Source organism: Hylobates moloch, unplaced genomic scaffold, assembly GCF_009828535.3.
Source record: "Hylobates moloch isolate HMO894 unplaced genomic scaffold, HMol_V3 SCAFFOLD_22, whole genome shotgun sequence".
Lineage (NCBI taxonomy): Eukaryota > Metazoa > Chordata > Mammalia > Primates > Hylobatidae > Hylobates > Hylobates moloch.
The window spans coordinates 38,268,733-38,286,738 of record NW_026652297.1 but is presented as its reverse complement, the minus strand read 5'-3'; the positions used below and the strand labels follow the sequence as shown (position 1 = coordinate 38,286,738).

General features: G+C 42.2%; 2 protein-coding genes across 8 annotated transcripts in view; one reads left to right on the top strand and one right to left on the bottom strand.

The window, feature by feature from the left end:
- The window catches only part of TTI2 (TELO2 interacting protein 2), a 17,051-nt gene extending 13,018 nt beyond the window's left edge, over positions 1 to 4,033 (top strand). For 3 of the 7 annotated variants that reach the window (XM_032143542.2, XM_032143544.2, XM_032143541.2), the window contains one exon: positions 8 to 293. In XM_032143542.2, the coding sequence (XP_031999433.1) occupies positions 8 to 293 (286 nt within the window). Of the gene's footprint in view, positions 1 to 7; positions 294 to 1,198; positions 1,404 to 3,752 lie in introns of those variants that run through there. The other 4 variants (XR_009211609.1, XR_009211608.1, XM_058433518.1 and 1 more) reach the window with 2 other exon arrangements.
- Positions 1,770 to 15,065, bottom strand: MAK16 (MAK16 homolog). The gene is made up of 10 exons (XM_032143546.2): positions 14,984 to 15,065; positions 11,787 to 11,836; positions 11,585 to 11,694; positions 11,416 to 11,480; positions 11,075 to 11,226; positions 9,864 to 9,918; positions 4,617 to 4,691; positions 3,718 to 3,834; positions 3,162 to 3,227; positions 1,770 to 2,039 (listed from the first exon to the last, which is right to left on the bottom strand). Exons 1-10 carry the CDS (start codon positions 14,996 to 14,998, stop codon positions 1,842 to 1,844), a joined length of 903 nt encoding a protein of 300 aa, XP_031999437.1. The 5' UTR covers positions 14,999 to 15,065; the 3' UTR covers positions 1,770 to 1,841.
- Positions 15,066 to 18,006: the final 2,941 nt, after the last annotated feature.

Below are 18,006 nucleotides of genomic sequence, written 5' to 3'. Positions count from 1 at the left end.
ATTCCAGAGTTTCCTGCAGACTTGTGGTCTTACTGAAAGCTCTCTTGAAACTGATTTGTGATGTAGCAAGGGATCCAAACCTTACACCTGAGTCTGTTAAGAGCGCCCTGCTACAGGAGGCCACAGACTGCCTGATTCTCCTGGACCGCTGTTCTCAAGGAAGGGTAAAGGTAAGGCAGACTGAAACATGGTTTCAGTTGGGCCTCATTATCCTTACGTTAATTCCTATGATTGATTATAGTTTACTATGTATGTGCCTGACCAAGTCTGGAAATGAACATGGAGGGTTTTAGCCTCAAAAGAGCTTGATCTTTTTTCTTATTCATCTTTTAAAGCTAATCAGAACCATTTAGAACTAAAGGCAAGAGGATCAGCACATGTCACTGGGGCTAAGGACGAGACAGAATGGGCAAAAGCATTATGATCAAAAGTTTGTAAAATTTAAGTTCTGTTCTAGTCTTCTGAATTAAAAAAAAAAAGTAAAAATAATGGGCTATAAGCTCCCAGGAATAATAACATAAATAGAGCATTTCAGATGTTTCCAGTTTTTTAGGGACAACCATCTTTTAGGTAGATGTTTTTCCCTATTCTTAATTTATCTACATGGAAATTCTTCCTTTGGTTTCATATTCCACAAAAGTTCTCAAAGCCACAGCATATAATAGCTGTGTACTTCTATGTATTTAATAAACTATTGCCTCATTTCTTACCCTTTTTAGAAATCTTTAGTTGAAGACTGAAGGTAGCATGAAAAGAAATTCATGCCATAACTCACTGGACAATCTACCCAGCAGGAAAAAAAAATTCATATCCTAAAAATATGTTGAGATAGTATGAATTGTTATTTTACCAGTTTGTTCAAACTATTTCATCTTAGCTCTTTAATCTTGGGCAGTTTTCAAGCCCCAGATCCAACTTAATTTGCCTTGGCTGGAATTCTGCTGTTTCATGAGCCAGCAGGAGATTTGCAAGTACATTAACACAGTTTTTAAAGTAACACCTTCAATACATGAGAGCTATATGAACTTAAAAATAATAATAAAAAACCAACTAATACCTATTCTGTTTAGTGACCTGTCCCCGAGTGTCATCCATTCTTTCCTCCTTTGAGTATGATACCAAGGAAGAAGAATCAAGCAAAGGGGAAAAAAAGTAATTAAAAAAAAAAAATCAAAGCCTGTTTGGTTTCATGTTTCAGGGTCTCCTGGCCAAAATTCCCCAAAGTTGTGAAGACAGAAAAGTGGTGAACTGTATCAGAAAAGTGCAGCAGGTTTCTGAAGGCGCTCCCTACGATGGAACTTAAGACTTGTATTCACTTTCCCAAGAGGAAAGGATTTTCTTCCCATCCCAGTTTGTATGAATGGAGTTATTTAAGAAAAAAAGATATTTTTACATGAAACTTTGTAAGTGAAAGCTGCTTTTTCCTTCTTTCTTTCCTTTTACCTCCATAAGAGTAGGGAAAGTAGAACAAGAAAAAAATGAACTCCTTCCATTTCTAAATAAAGTTTGGGAGAAAAAAGGACACCAAGGAATGTAGCATTTAAAATTCAGAAATATTTACATCTGTCATCTCATCCCAGATTCAAGAACTCATCTGTTAAGTTTCTCGGGCACAAGCTGTTACTTCAACACATATGCTATAAAAACACTCTTGTTCACAACTTAGCTTTCTTCACTCACTCCAGATTTCTTGCCCCACTGATGTGGCATAAATAATAAAAACACAAATATTGTGTTCAATACAACACAAAAGAGCAAAAACTGGAGGTGTGTATGTGTTTAAGATAAAAAAAAGAAACAGTTCTGCATGTTCAGTCCTGGGTATAAATGCTGAAGGGAAATCACGTGGTTCTGGCCTTGGCCACGGGCTCTGTCTCCTGCTCATATTCTATTTCCACATAGGCTCGTTTTCTCCGCAGTGGTCCTCTCAAGGGCGTTTTGCCTTTGTGTTTCGCACTAAGGGCCTTTTCTTCCTCCTCCTCACTGGAGGATTTACCATTCTGATCTTCATCACTGCTAGCATCCAGTTTATCCATATCCTAATACGGGGAGAGAAAAGATAAAGGAAGAGGGAAAACACTGGATTTCTCCAAACTCCCTTCATTGTCCCTTCAATTTAGAACAGACTAGGGCATTGATTTGTCTATGTCTGTGTTCAGAAATCGTCCCTTTTTTTTTTTTTTTTTTTTTTTTTTGAGACAGGGTCTTGCTCTGTTGCCCAAGCAGGAGTGCAGTGGCATAGTCATGGCTCACTGCAGCCTCAAACTGCTGTAGTCAAGCAGTCCTCCCACCTCAGCTTCCTGAGTAGCTGGGACTACAGGCAACCACCACCACATCTAGCTGAATTTTAGTTTTTTTTTTTTTTTTTGAGATGGAGTCTTGCTCTGTTGCCCAGGCTGGAGTATAGTGGTGTGATCTCAGCTCACCACAACCTCCATCTCCTAGGTTCAGGCGATTCTTCTGCCTCAGCCTCCCAAGTAGGAGGGATTACAGGCATGTGCCACCATACCTAGCTAATTTTTGTATTTTTAGTAGACATAGGGTTTTGCTATGTTGGCCAGGCTGGTCTCGAACTCCTGACCTCACGTGATCCGCCCATCTCGGCCTTCCAAAGTGCTAGGATTATAGGTGTGAGCCACCGCGCCTGGCCATGATTTTTAAAAAATTTTAGGCCAGGCCCTGTGGCTCACGCCTGTAATCTTAGCACTTTGGGAGACTGAGGCAGGCGGATTACCTGAGGTCTGGAGTTCTAGACCAGCCTGGCCAACATGGTGAAACCCCGTGTCTACTAAAAATACAAAAATTAGCCGGGTGGAGTGGCACATGCCTGTAATTCCAGCTACTTGGGAGGCTGAAGGAGGAGAATTGCTCGAACCCGGGAGGCTGAGGTTGCAGTAAGCCCAGATCGTGCTATGGCACTCTAGCCTGAGCTACAGGGCGAAACTTCATCTAAAAAAAAAAAAAATTTTTTTTTATTAGAGATGAAGTCTCACTGTGTTGCTCAGGCTGGTCTCGAACTCCTGAGCTCAAGCGATCCTCCCATTTTGGCCTCCCAAAGTACTGCAATTATAGGAGTGAACCACGGTGCCTGGCCACCTCCCTGTTTTTTTTTCTTTTTTTCCTGCAGGCCAAAGGACAATCTTTTTACCCATAAAGCTCACCTCAAAATCACTTATGTCACTCTCATCTACCTCATCATCTTCGACAAATTCTCTTTTCCCCACATCCTATAAATAAAACATAACTGTTAGGTTCAGAAAACATAATGAAGATTCAGATTAGACATCTAAGTAAGTACAAAATAACATAATGAGAACCACAGTCTTTTTGCTAGGCAACGAAAATTTAGTTCTTCCTAAGTTTAATGCTTCTGAATTTTAAAAATTTTAGGGCTACCAGATCATTCTTATTCTTGATTTAAATTATTAGCAATAAAACATCCTCATTATGGTTAAAAACTAGATACAGACAGGAAAGGCTTTATAATTTGTCACTTTGCAGGAACAATTTTAGAAGACCAATAAATTAAGAGTAAAACTGTTAATGGTTTGTTGGTTAGCCTGAAGAACAGAGCAACCAGTGCTAAACCAAAATTAATCACATGAAAGAAAAAAGAAGACATATCATTTTTGGTTAGCGGACTAAAGATGATATTCTGTTTCTCAGTTATATACAAATAGTATCTAGTAGGTTTGGCAAAACAAAAACAAGACTTACTTCCTCATCATCATCTTCATCATCTTTTTCCTCAGCATCTGAAGAGTCACTCTCTGCCTCCTGTTGTTCCAGGGCCTTGTCGAAGGCATGAATGGGGAAGTTGTAGATGTCGCCATACTGAAGAACATAAACACAGATTGGCTTTAACTACATTTGGATATTACACTTGAAGTTCCACAATCTATAAAACCCATGCATTGGGACAAATGTAATTTTGCTGACAAGGGGAAATAATAAGGAAAAAGCATACTTTAGTCATGTTGTGTGTATAAACAACACTAATTTTTAAAAAGAGAATAAAAACTTATTTCAAAGAGCCTTAAAAGACTAGGGTAATATGTAGGAGAAGCAAAACCCCATGGCTTTTATACAGAAATCTGGAATTGTTGTCTTGGGGAATGGAGTTGAGAATAATGGCAAAAAGGGAAAGGTCTCTTATAGTGAATGGCATATCAAGGGTAACCAAAGCATTTTATGTGGTTGCATTAATTAAGGAAGCCAGGCTGATACGGATTTATTTTATTCCAGGGATAAAATTCGAGTGGATATCTTCATATCATGTTAAAAACCATTTCCCAGCCAGGCGCAGTGGCTCACGAGGTCAGGAGTTCAAAACCAGCCTGGCCAAGATGGTGAAACCCCGTCTCTACTAAAAATACAAAAATTAGCTGGGCGCGGTGGTGGTGCCTGTAATCCCAGCTACTCAAGAGGCTGAGGCAGGAGAATTGCTTGAACTCGGGAGGCAGAGGTTGCAGTGAGCTGAGATTACGCCACTGCACTCTAACCTGGTTGACAAAGCAAGACTCCATCTCAAAAAAAAAAAAAAAAAAATCCCAGTATGTCTTAGCAACATACTACCACTTAAAATTTCAGTACCCCAAAGCTAATGGCTTTCTCACCGTATCTTGTTTCAGTCTCTCCAGTAATTCCTTCTCAATGGCATTGTCCAGCTGAGCAGCTATTAATGCCTTTTCCTATAAGGGGGAAAGAGCAAATCTGTTTAATTCATCAGTGCTCATTATTCATCTTATAAAAATGGAAGAAACTACCAAGTTGTTTATAAGAAAGACAATGTAATTATTTCCCCTCCTTGCTATTACTGGCTTTTGCCTCTCCAACCAGATAGATTTCTTCTTCCTTCTCATAAACTTTCTTGGTAACATTTCCATTTTGAAATTCCTATGGTTTTGTAAACAACATTCTAAATTCTAACACAGGCTTTGACAGATACAAAACATGTAAGTCTATATACATTTAAGTGTCTCAGAAATAATCTAGCAACTCTGGAGCCAGGCTTTGTAAAAGCTGAGAAAAAAGAACAGAAATCTTCATTCATTTACATTTTCTAAAGTCATGCTAGATTCCATGTGACAGAATAGGTAAAAAGCTCTTCCTCCAGTGATCTCTCATTGAAGATGACACGTGGCATCAACCTGTACTACCACACAATAGCCCAGGATGGTGCATTAATTTGATAGTGAAAGTCACAGAGGGTTTTAAAGTGTTATACCTATAAGTTATGTTAGAATGATTACCTAAAACTGTGTAGGGGCACATGGAAAATTAGCCGGGTGTGGTGGCGGGCGCCTGTAGTCCCAGCTACTCGGGAGGCTGAGGCAGGAGAATGGCGTGAACCCGGGAGGCGGAGCTTGCAGTGAGCCGAGATCACGCCACTGCACTCCAGCCTGGGCGACAGAGCGAGACTCCATCTCAAAAAAAAAAAAAAAAAATTGGCTACAGCGACGTTCCACACTGTTCTCTAGAGTAGGGTGTTTACACTACAAGGGTATCCGCTGAAGTGTAGGAAGAAAATATTCAAAACTTCCACGTATCTCTTTTTCCTTAAAAAATTAAACGTCATTACTACTTTTCTTGTACACTGACATTGGTGCCTTGACTCTGTCTATAAGGTAAATAGTTGTGTGTCAGATACGGTGAGCCAGATAGCTCAAGGGAGGAATACTGCACATAGGCCTTGCAAGTGGTAGTCTCACTCGTTTATTTAGATGACTATTTACCTGTTTATGTTTGCTTAGTTAAGTGGATTCATAGATGACACTGAATATTCTGCCAAAGATAGAGAGTAGTTATAAAAGTATGCTGGTTATCTAATGGGTTAGTACTTTTAAAAGTTGTAGAACCAGGCTGGCAAGGTGGCTCGCGCCTGTAATCCCAGCACTTTGAGAGGCCGAGGTGGGCAGATCACCCGAGGTCAGGAGATCAAGACCAGCCTGGCCAACGTCGTGAAACCCCGTCTCTACTAAAAACACAAAAAATTAGCTGAGCAGAGTGGCATATGCCTGTAATCCCAGTTACTGAGGAGGCTGAGGCACAAGAATTGCTTGAACCCAGGAGGTGGAGGTTGCAGTGAGCCGAGATGGCGCCACTGCACTCCAGCCTGGGTGACACAGCGAGAGTTGTAGAACCTAAAGATGATCCATGCATTTTTCACAAAAAGAAAAATATTCCAAATTTGCCAATCTGTTTATGTAACCCAGTAGACGTTTTTAAAAATAAATACACTTAATCTGTCTCTTCCAAACAAAAGCAACATTTTAATAGTTTGAGGCAGACAATTGTTTTTTGAAAAAAAAAAAAAAAACTTGTTCTGTGAACGTTGTGAAAAGTGATTATATCTACATATGGCACTGCTGAAAACATGTCTCCTATAAAAATTGCAATCACACACTTTAAAAATGTGGAAACAATATTGTAATTCATTTAAAACTCTTCCAAATCTACATTTTTCAGAGGGTTACAAACTCAATTGGTAAAAATAGAAAAAATTAATTTCTTCTGAAAGGTTTGTAGGAACACCTGTTTGACAACTGGAGATGAAAACTCACTAACTGGACTTGAAAAAACGCTGCTCCATAACTAATGGAGCATAATGAAAAATTAAAGTACTTAAGACCACCTGTCAACAATGCACTTCTCTACAATCCCTCAGTTATGACAGCCCTTCAAGAAAAAATCATACTCAGCTAAGAAGCAGACTTTTGTTTCACTACATCACAATTAGTTATAATACACATTGTATTATTAGTGGAAGTGTATATGTATAATAACATTTATAGCCTGTAATGCCAGCACTTTGGGAGGCTGAGATGGGTGAATCACCTCAGGTTAGGAGTTTGAGACCAGCCTGGCCAACGTGGTGAAACCCCATCTCTACTAAAAATACAAAAATTAGCCGGGTGTGGTGGTGCATGCCTGGAATCCCAGCTACTTGGGAGGCTGAGGCACAAGAATTGCTTGAATCCGGGAGGCAGAGGTTGCAGTGAGCCGAAATTCCACCACTGCATTCCAGCCTGAGAGACAGAGTGAACCTTTGTCTCAAAATAAAATATTTATAAATAACATTGGGGAGTACATGTTCAAAAATTTTTATTGAGGTGAGCACAAGTTTGCAGACCAATGATACAGATTTTAGATACATAACTGTGATTAATGGGGAGAGAAGCACCAAAGAAAAGCTATCCCTATCAAAATACCAATGACAAATATAAATATATAAAAAAAGAAAAAAAACCAATGACATTCTTCCCAGAAATAGAAAAAACAATCCTAAAATTGTTATGAAACCACAAAAGATCTAGGATAGCTAAACCTATCCCAAACAAAACAACAGCAAAAAACAAAACAAAACAAAAACCTAGAGGAATCACATTACCTAACTTCAAATTATACTATGGACCTATAGCAACCACAACACTATAGTAATGGCATAAGAACAGACACAGAGACCAATGGAACAGAATAGAGAACCCAGAAACAAATCCACACACGTACAGTGAACTCATTTTCGAAAAACGTGCCAAGAACATACACTAGGGAAAAGACAGTCTCTTCAATAAATGGTGCTGGAAAAACTTGATCTCCATATGCAGAAGAATGAAACTAGGCCCCTATCTTGTGCTATATACAAAAATCAAACTAAAATGGATTAAAAAAATCTAAGACCTCCAACTATAAAACTACAAGAAAACACTGAAAAAACTCCAGGTCATTGGTCTGGGCAAAATTTCTTAATATCCCACAAGCACAGGTAACCAAAGCAAAAATGGACAAATGGGGTCACATAAAAGCTTCTGCACAGCAAAGGAAACAAGAAAGTGAAGAGACAATCCACTAACTGGGCAAACTATCCACCTGACAAGGGATTAATAACCAGAATATAGGCCAGGCGAGGTGGCTCACGCCTGTAATCCCAGCACTTTGGGAGGCTGAGGCAGGTAGATCACCTGAGGTCAGGAGTTTGAGACCAGCCTGGCCAACATGGTGAAACCCCATCTCTACTAAAAATGCAAAACGAACAGCCAGGCATGGTGGTGCACGCCTGGCATCTCAGCTACTTGGGAGGCTGAGGCACAAGACTCGCTTGAACCTGGGAGGCAGAGGTTGCAGTGAGCTGAGATTGCCCCATAGCACTCCAGCCTGGGTGACAGAGCGAGACTCCATCTCAAAAACAAAACAAAACAAAATCCAGACTATATAAGGAGCTCAAACAACTCTATAGGGAAAAATTCTAATTATTGGATTAAAAAGTGAATAAAAAGGCCAGACATGGTGGCTCACACCTGTAATCCCAGCACTTTGGGAGGCTGAAGTGGGTGGATTGCTTGAGCCCAGAAGTTCAAGCATGGGCAACATAGTGAAGCCTCGTCTCTATAAAGTATATAAAAATTAGCCAGGCATGGTGGCATGCACTTGTAGTCCCAGCTACTTGGGAGGCTGAGGCATGAGAATCACTTGAACCCAGGAAGCAGAGGTTGCAGTGAGCCAAGATCACACCGCTGCACTCCAGCCTGGACAACAGAGTGAGACCTTGTCTCACAAAAAAAAAAAAAAAAAAAAAAAAGGCAGGGGGCAGGGATTGGGGGAAGCAAAAGATTTGAGTAGATGTTTTTCAAAAGAAGACATACAAATGGCAAACAGGCATATGAAAAGGTGTTCAGCATCACTGATCATCAGAGAAATGCAAATCAAAACAACGAAATATCTCACCCCAGTTAAAATGGCTTTTATCTTTTAAAAGACAGGCAATCACAAATGCTAGAGAGGATGTGGAGAAAGGGAACCCTTGTGCACTGGTGGTGGGAATGTAAATTAGTACAACCACTATGGAGAACAGTTTGGAGCTTCCTCAGAAAACTAAAACTAGAGCTACCATACCATCTAGCAGTCCCATTTCTGGGTACAGACCCAAAAGGAAATTAGTATATCAAAGAGATAGCCACACTCCATGTGTGTTACAGCTCTGTTCATGACAGCCAAAATTTGGAAGCAACCTAAGTGTCCATCAATAGATGAATGGATAAAGAAAATGTGGTACTTATACACGATAGAGTACTATCCAGCCATTAAAATGAATGAGATTCTGTCATTTGTAACAACATGGATGGAACCGGAGGTCATTATGTTAAGTGAAAGAAGCCAGGCACAGAAAGACAAATGTTGCACGTTCTCACTTATTTGTGGGATCAAAAAATCAAAACAATTGAACTCATGGATTTACAGAGTAGAAGGATGGTTACCAGAGGCTGGGAAGGGTAATGGGGGTGGGGATGATTAATGGGTACCCCCGCTAAAAAAAATAGGAAGAATGAAATAAGACCTAGTATTTCCTAGCAGCACAACAGGGTGACTATAGCCAATAATTTAATCGTACATTTTAAAATAACTAAGTATAACTGAACTGTTTGTAACACAAAGGATAAATGCTTGAGGGGATGGATACCCAATTTTCCATGATGTTATTACTGCATGCCTGTATTGTATTTCACTGCAGAAATTCCATTTGACAAGAATGCCCAAAATCTACTAAAGGTTTTATGTAGTATGTAAAATATACAACATCAAAATTCTGAATTCTGAAATATTTGACCACAAGAAATTTAGAAAAATGTGTTGTGGATTCTTTCTGTTCTCCATTACATATATCCCCGAAGCACACATACTTTAACCTGTGCTGAAAATCATCATCTTAAAATATGAAAAATCAAATGTCCTAGGCAACTAATAGTTATCTATTAGTGAACCATTATCCAAGGCCTGAAGAGTTTACATAAATGATGGTGACTGAATCTATAAGAGCCCCCCAGAAAGAAAATGTAGAAGGTATGAATATCACAACAATAAGTTACCTCTCTTCTTTTCTCCCTACGCTCCACCTTCTTACTCAAAGGAACAAGTTTCCTCCTAAGGGAAAGAAAATATATCAGAAAATCCACTGTCATGTGCTGTGTTCCTTTTTAAGGATGAGAAGACAAAACGATTGGAATTGGTGACTAAAATGGAAGCCTACTCATGTGCAGGGCAGGATGGCTGAGCTTCAGGCATTCACGGAGGCTAGCGATTCAAACAAGCCCTGGAGCCCAAGGTTGGTGCTGTAGGGCTCAGCTCAATACAGCAAGATACACTAAACGCTTCTAGAAATTTAATGCTATAAAAAGTCATATGTTTTTACATATATTTTAATCCGGCCATTTTTGTTCAGGCATTCTGGGATTCTCAGGGCATTCGCCATGCTAAAATTAAGACTTTAGTGAACTAAGAAAAAAGAATTTTCTGTCAAAGTCTGACATCATCTTTAGCATTCTCTGTAGACCACAATCAAAAAGCATTAGGGCCTAACACTCCTAAAGAAGGTATTCTGTTAATTCTGGGGATTTCGTATCACTTTTAAAAATTAGTTTTCAGTGAATCCAGAGTAAAGTTCTTACATTCCTGTATATTCACATGTCTTAGATCATTTTCAAATCTCTAAAGTTAAGATTCCCTCGGGGGTCATAGAGGAAATTTTCTGAAGGCTGGGCATGGTGGCTCATGCCTGTAATCCCAGCACTTTGGGAGGCTAAGGAAGGTGGATCACTTGAAGTCAGGAATTCTAGACCAGCCTGGCCAACATGGTGAAACCCCATCTCTACTAAAAATACAAAAAAAAAAAAAAAAAAGCCAGGCATGGTAGTCCATGCCTGTAATCCCAGCTACTCAGGAGGCTGAGGTGGGAGGATTGCTTCAACAGGGGAGGTGGAGGTTGCAGTGAGCTGAGATCACGCCACTGCAAACTCCAGCTTGGGCGACAGAGTGAGACTCCGTCTTAACAAAAAAGAAAATAAAATTTTCTGAAAGATTTTCAGACAAGGAGGGTGATAATCAAGTTGTATTCTACTGTTTTCAAAGTCCTGCCACATCAAAGGGCATACCTTTAGTCTAAGCTAAAGTTTCTTCTTAGTACATCATAACAGACTCCACGAAGTTGAATAGAAAGCCCCGAAGTTTCACAATTTCTCAACTTCAAAACAAGCTCCATAAAAAGATAGATTTAAAAATAATGAATGATCCAAATACTTACTGTCGCTTTAGTGTAAGTTTTCTAATTCGAATTAGGTATTGGGTGATCTTGGTGAATCTCTGCTTACATTTGTGTCGAATGAAACGGGGCCAGTAAATCAGATTTTCATCTATTTGCTCCAGTGCTTTCTCATAGTTTTTACTAAGCCGGACCTACCAAACAGGAAAAGGAAGTTTGAAGGGCAAGTGTAAATGATTCATTAGGTTTTCACTGTCAGTGACACCTATGGCCTAATGAGGATGGCCTCAAAAGTTAATGGTCATGGAATTGAGCATCATGGTCAAGCATGTGGCTTTGATGCTCTTGATCAACGGTCACTGTAGTTTTGTTGTAAGGCTTACCCGTTCCCAGAGACGCCGAGGAAAAGCTGCTCGTTCTATAACCTTCATATACAAGTAGCACTGTCCTGAGGATAAAGTAAAATAGCTTTAGTGTTATTTACAGAAACTAAAGAACATCCCTGTAAAAGCTGTGGAGCAGTTCTTCTAGAAGTTAAAACTGGGGAGTTACCTTTCTCTTCTTTAATAGTGGCATACTGACTATTTGCCAGGGGACAGGATGACCGATTACACAGTCCAGTCAGGCTATATTCATTTCGGCAGAAGCTCTGAGTCTTGGTTCTAGAATGGGAAAAAAGAAACAAAGATTATAAAATGAGTTGCCAAAGAGGCAACTGAAGGAATCTTTGACCAAGTTGTAAATCGAGACTCACCTTATTTTGAAGGAACAAAATTGCCTGTTTCCTAGTGTATCCCAGATAACCTGCAAGACAAAGTAAAAGCCCATTTCAAATCCTCTGCCCCAAGAGATACTATATTAATTCAAGAAGGCAATGCCCAAAGACAGGAATGAAGGGAAGAAATATTTTGTAAAATAGCCTGACTTGTTTACTTTTTAAAATACAAACAGCAAGGCCGGGCACGGTGGCTCACGCCTGTAATCCCAGCACTTTGGGAGGCTGAGTCAGGCGGACCACCTGAGGTCAGGAGTTTGAGACCAGCCTGATTAACATGGAGAAACCCTGTCTATACTAAAAATACAAAATTAGCTGGGCATGGTGGCACATGCCTGTAATCCCAGCTACTCGGGAGGCTGGGGCAGGAGAATCACTTGAACCCAGGAGATGGAGGTTGTGGTGAGCTGGGATTGCGCCATTGTGCTCCAGCCTGGAAAACAAGAGTGCAACTCCGTCTCAAAACAAACAAACAAAAAAAAACCCCAGCAGATTCTTATAGAAAAGCTAAATACAGATGAGCAATAATCATAACTCCATTACCCAGAGATAAAATTTCATTACTATTTTGTAAATATTTTTCCAGATTTTTTTTGACACACTGTGAAATCACATTTTATATACTTCGTAACTTTCCTTTTTTCTTATGTTCATTATCCATTATTAAAGGCTTCATGGGCCCGGCGCGGTGGCTCACACCTGTAATCCCAGCACTTTGAGTGCCAAGGCAGGCGGCTCACTTGAGGTCGGGAGTTTGAGGCCAGCCTGGCCAACATGGTGAAACTCCATCTCTACTAATACAGAAATCAGCCGGGTGTGGTGGCAGGTGCCTGTAATCCCAGCTACTTGGGAGGCTGAGGCAGGAGAATCACTTGAACCCAGGAGGCAGAAGTTGTGGTAAGCCGAGATCACGCCACTGCACTCCAGCCTGGGCGACAGAGTGAGAATCCATCCCCAATCCCACCCCCCCAAAAAAAGGCTTCATGGTATTAGATTTTTAGATATACACACCATAATTTTATCTCATTGAGGGCAAAGAAAACTACCTACTGCTATCCTCCTGTAACTAATGTGCTCTTTATTCATTCAGCATTATATACTTAATTTATGTAAGGCACTGACATCTCCAAGTCCTGACACACAGTAGCCACTTAAGTATTTGCTGAATGAAAGAAAGTATACTCTTTAAAGAGTTTTATCTATCTAGTTAGGGGAAAGATAAACAAAGTATCACAAAATAGCAGGTCTGAAGGCCACATAGCATGCATAAGAGTATGATAGCCTTTGAGTGCGCTGCCTTGAGGAACTGGGGTAAAAAAAAGCTTTACCACCGTTAATGGAAAAATATGAAGAGGGCAAAAGAATAAAACACACTTTAAGAATTTTATAGGTGTGTCTGGTGGGGGATGGTAGGAAACAGGTAAGAAGAATAAGGGAGCTCTTTTAGGCTTGTGGCTTTAAGTATCATCTCTAAATGGATGACTCCCAAATTGTTATTTCCTGGTCAGACTTCTTTCCTGAGCACCAGATTTGTATATGACATCTCCACTTCAATATCTAAAAGGCAACATAAATACTAACATATCCACAAGGAGTTCTCAATTCCACATCCCTCATAAGAACAGTCTTCCCTAGAGTTCCCCCACTTCAATAAATAAAATCACCATTGAACTATGTATTTATATCCCAAATCCTTTGATTTCTTCCTTTTCTTCTTCACTTAATCCATCACCAAAGTCTTGTCAATTATACTGACGTAACAGGTCTCAAATTCATCAATTTCTTTTCATCTCCACCATTAAATTACTACCTTAGGCGAAGCCACTTTCGTTTTTTAAAAAAATTTATTTACTTTAGAGATAGGGTCTCTCTGTCACCCAGGCTGGAGTGCAGTGGCGCCATCATAGCTCACTGCAGCCTCGGACTTTTGGGCTCAAGTAGTCCTTCTGCCTCAGCCTTCGAAGTAACTGGGACCTCAGGCGAGCACCACCACGCCCGGCTAATTTTTTATTTTTTGTAGGGATGGAGTCTCACTTTTTTGCCTAGGCTGGAATCGAACTCCTGGCCTCAAGCGATCCTCCAGCCCCAGCCTCCTAAAGCATTGGGATTACAGGCGTGAGCCACTGTGTCTGGCTTGAAGCAACCTTTGTCATACCCTAGTCTCCTTGCTTTCATTTTTTCTCTCCAAAAGTCCTTCACATAGCAACTAGACAACTTTTCACAAACAGATCATTAAAAGGCCTAAAAACACTTCCTACAAGATTCTGCATGACCTCGCCCTGGCAAGCATATCTAATTTCATTACCTGTCTTACATTGTCACTTTGATGACCCTTATATTCATTCTCTCATATCTTCAACTCTTTGTACTTTACTGTTCCTACTGCCTGGATTGCTTTTTCCTCAGCTCCTCAGTGACTGGCTTATTCTTATCTTTTAGATCACAACTCAAACAACTTCTGTTCAGAGAAACCTTCCCTGAGTACCCCTATCTGAAGTGTCCTTCATCATCTCTGGTCTTTCTTTCATAGTGTGATTATACAGTGTAATTGTTAATTTATTTGTTCACTTGTTTACTGTGTCTCCCCCACCAGTGTTCCAGGAGAGATGGGGCATTTTTTCTGGTTAACCAAATCCTCAATAATTACCACAATGCCTGGCACACTGTAAGCACACTGTTATTTCTCCAGCAAAAAGCTCAATGAATGAGTCTAGGATACTGCCGAAATTATGACTTAGGCAGAAGTAGAGCAAATGTAAAGAAAAGCCTAACACAGGAAACGCAGATGGAAGAGTAACGCGCACATGGATCGAGAAGGACGCTTCAACTTGGAGTCAACTTCGCCAAATCCCCCGCCGCCCCCCACCCCAAGTTCGGAGCTGACAGCTGACAGCATGGCGCGACGTCCTGCATTGGTAGGCACGAAGGACGGGACACACCGACCCCATGGTCTGAGGTGACGGAGTCTTGTGCTCACAACCTGGCCGGGGCAGCGGGCAGGAAACCCCTGCTAGACACGCGTGAGAACCCATGTTGGAAAATCGCGGTTCCGGAAGCCTCGCATCCAGAGCGGCATGAGGCAACAGACCCGCTGCGTATGCGTTTTCTAAGTGTCCGAAAATGGGCAAAATTCCCTGCGCAAACCCCGGGTGTCAGAACAACCGGAGGAGACTCACATCATCCGACTGCATGGTGTCCAATGCTCAGCGTGCAACTTCCGGCAGGGTCGCGGGCGCAGACACGCTCCTTCCGGGAAACCATTTCCGGAACGCCCAGCCTCACCTATCTCGAGAAACGCTGAGACTCTCGGTGTTGCGAAGCGTCCCCTGGCAGTCTCGCCGCCGCGCGCGCGCCTCCGCGTCTCCACCACGCTGGCGTCTGCGCGCGCCCGCAATGCTGGGCTTGTTCACGGGCGCTGCGTGGACTGGAAGCCCGGTTGGGACCCAGTGCGATCCGCGGGAGGCAGGACGCGCGCAGACTACCGAATCCTGGAGCGCGGGGACCGCGGGTGTCGGGCGTGCTTCCCTAGCGCCTTGTTTGTGACCGTTCATGAGGATGGGACCCCTCCCTGTCAGGCCTCCCCTCTGCTGGGAGAAGGCTGGGGAAAGGTGCGGGCGGCGCAGCGGGGCTGGGTCCCCGCTCCTCCGAGTCCCCCCAACCGCAGCTCGCAGCCAGGCTCCGGCCCTGCCCCTCAGACCCTGCCTTAGCCACTCCCCACGCCCATGTTGGGTGCGGCACCGGGTCCTGACTTTAGAAACTCAGAACTTGAATTCCGCCTGCTTTGAGAAACCACTGACCAGGTGGAAGAGCATTCCAATAATAATAAACACCTGTGTCTTCCTCATTGCCTCTTTGAGACAACAAGCAAAGTTGATAAGGGAGGGAAAATAGGAAGAAAAGTGGAGGTCTAATAACCCGCAAAAACAAATCTGGAAGGCTAACAGCTCTTTTCTGCCAGGGGAGAAAGAAAATCTTTACTAGTTTGTATCGTATTACAGAAGAAAGACTGTCGGCCGGGCCGGGCGCGGTGGCTCTCGCCTGTACCTCAGCACTTTGGGAGGCCTAGGCGGGCGAATTACCTGAGGTCAGGAGTTTTCAAGACCAGCCTGGCCAACATAGTGAAATCCCGTCTTTACTAAAAATACAAAAATTAGTCGGGCGTGATAGCAGGTGCCTGTAATCCCAGCTACTTGGGAGGCTGAGGCAGGAGAATCGCTTGAACCCGGGAGGCGGAGGTTGTAGTGAGCTGAGATCGTGCCATGGCACTCCAGCCTGGGTGGCAAGCAAAACTACCTCTCAAAAAAAAAAAAAAAAAAGGAAAGAAAGACTGTCAAGAGGCATTTGAACCAGAGCAACTCCATCTTGAATAGGGGCTGGGTAAAATAAGGCTGAGATTTACTAGGCTGCATTCCTGAGGGTCAGGCCGTCGAAATCACAGAATGAGGTCGGCACAAAATACAGGTCATAAGGATGTTGCTGATAAAACAGGTTGCAGTAAAGAAGCCGGTCAAGACCCACCAAAACCAAGATGGCAACGAGTTTGACCTCTGGTCGTCCTCACTGCTACACTCCCAGCGGCGCCAGAAATGCCATGGTAACATCAGGAAATTACTCCATATGGTCTAAAAAGGGGAGGCATAAGTAATCCACTCCATGTTTAGCATATAATCAATAAACAGGCTGGGCTTGGTGGCTCACGCCTGTAATCAGCATTTTGGGAGGCTGAGGCAGGTGGATCACCCGAGGTCAGAAGTTCAAGACCAGACTGGCCAACATGGTGAAACCCCATCTCTACTAAAAATACAAAAATTAACGAGGCATAGTGGTGGGCACCTGTAGTCCCCGCTGCTTGGGAGGCTGAGGCAGGAGAATCACTTGAACCCGAGAGGCAGAGATTGCGGTAAGCTGAGATCAAGCCGCTGCACTTCAGCCTGGGTAACAGAGCAAGAATCAGTCTCAAAAAAACACATGAACCAATAACGATAAAAATGGGCAACCAGCAGCCCTCGGTGCTGCTCTGCCTGTGGAGTAGCCATTCTTTCATTCCTTTACTTTCTTAAAAAACTTGCTTTCACTTTATGAAACTTACGGACTCACCTCAAATTCTTTCTTGCTTAAGATCCAAGAACCCTCTCTTGGGTCTGATTGGGGACCCCTTTCCAGTAACAAGACCATTTTAATAACAAAAGTGTAAGAAGGACAGTCTCAGTAAGGATGGCGTGTGTCCGGGAGGCCACCCACAGGTCCTAGAGGCTGCCTTTGGCTTCTTGCCACGTGGGATTTCTCAACGTAGCTCCTTACTTCGTCAAGCCAGCAACGAGTTAAATTCCAGTCTGCTAAAACAGAATCTTAAATAATGTAATTATGGCAGTGACTTTCCATAGACTTTGCCTTATGCTATCGGTTAGATCAAGTCACAGGTGCCACCCTCACTGGAGGGTGACATGAACACCAGGGATGTGGGACTCACTGGGGACACCCTAGGGATACCCTGGATTTGACTGCAACTGAAACACATGAGAAATTTGATATAAAGTTTAAAAGCATTTATCATGATATTATGTAGTATTTAACGAGGCAGAGCTTGCAGTGAGCCGAGATCCCGCCACTGCACTCCAGCCCGGGTGACAGAGCGAGACTCTGTCTCATTTAAAAAAAAAAAAAAAAAGCAATCTCCAGTTCAAAAGAAGACTGAAAGAAAATTTAGCCAGGTGCGGTGGCTCATGCCTGTGATCCCAGCACTTTGGGAGGCCAAGGCAGATGGATCACCAGGTCAGCAGATCAAAACCACCCTGGCCAAGATGGTGAACCCTGTCTCTACTAAAAATACAAAAATTAGCCCGGCGTGGTGGTGGGTGCCTGTTATCCCAACTTTTCGGGAGGCTGAGGCAGAGAATTACCTGAACCCAGGAGGCAGAGGTTGTAGTGACCCGAGATCGCACCACTGCACTCCAGCCTGGGCGACAGAGCGAGACTCAGTCTCAAAAAAAAAAATGAAAAGAAAAGAAAAGAAAAGAAAATTTAATGCTATTTCAACATTCTCTATACATACCCGTATTCTTCTCTGTTACCATAGTGCACCATGTATTCCTCACTAGTGTTGTATTATTGTTACTGGTTTGTTATCTCTTAGGCCTTGAGCTTTTCTGGTTTGTTTTTGTTTGTTTTTGATTTTTTTTTTTTGAGACAGAGTCTCACT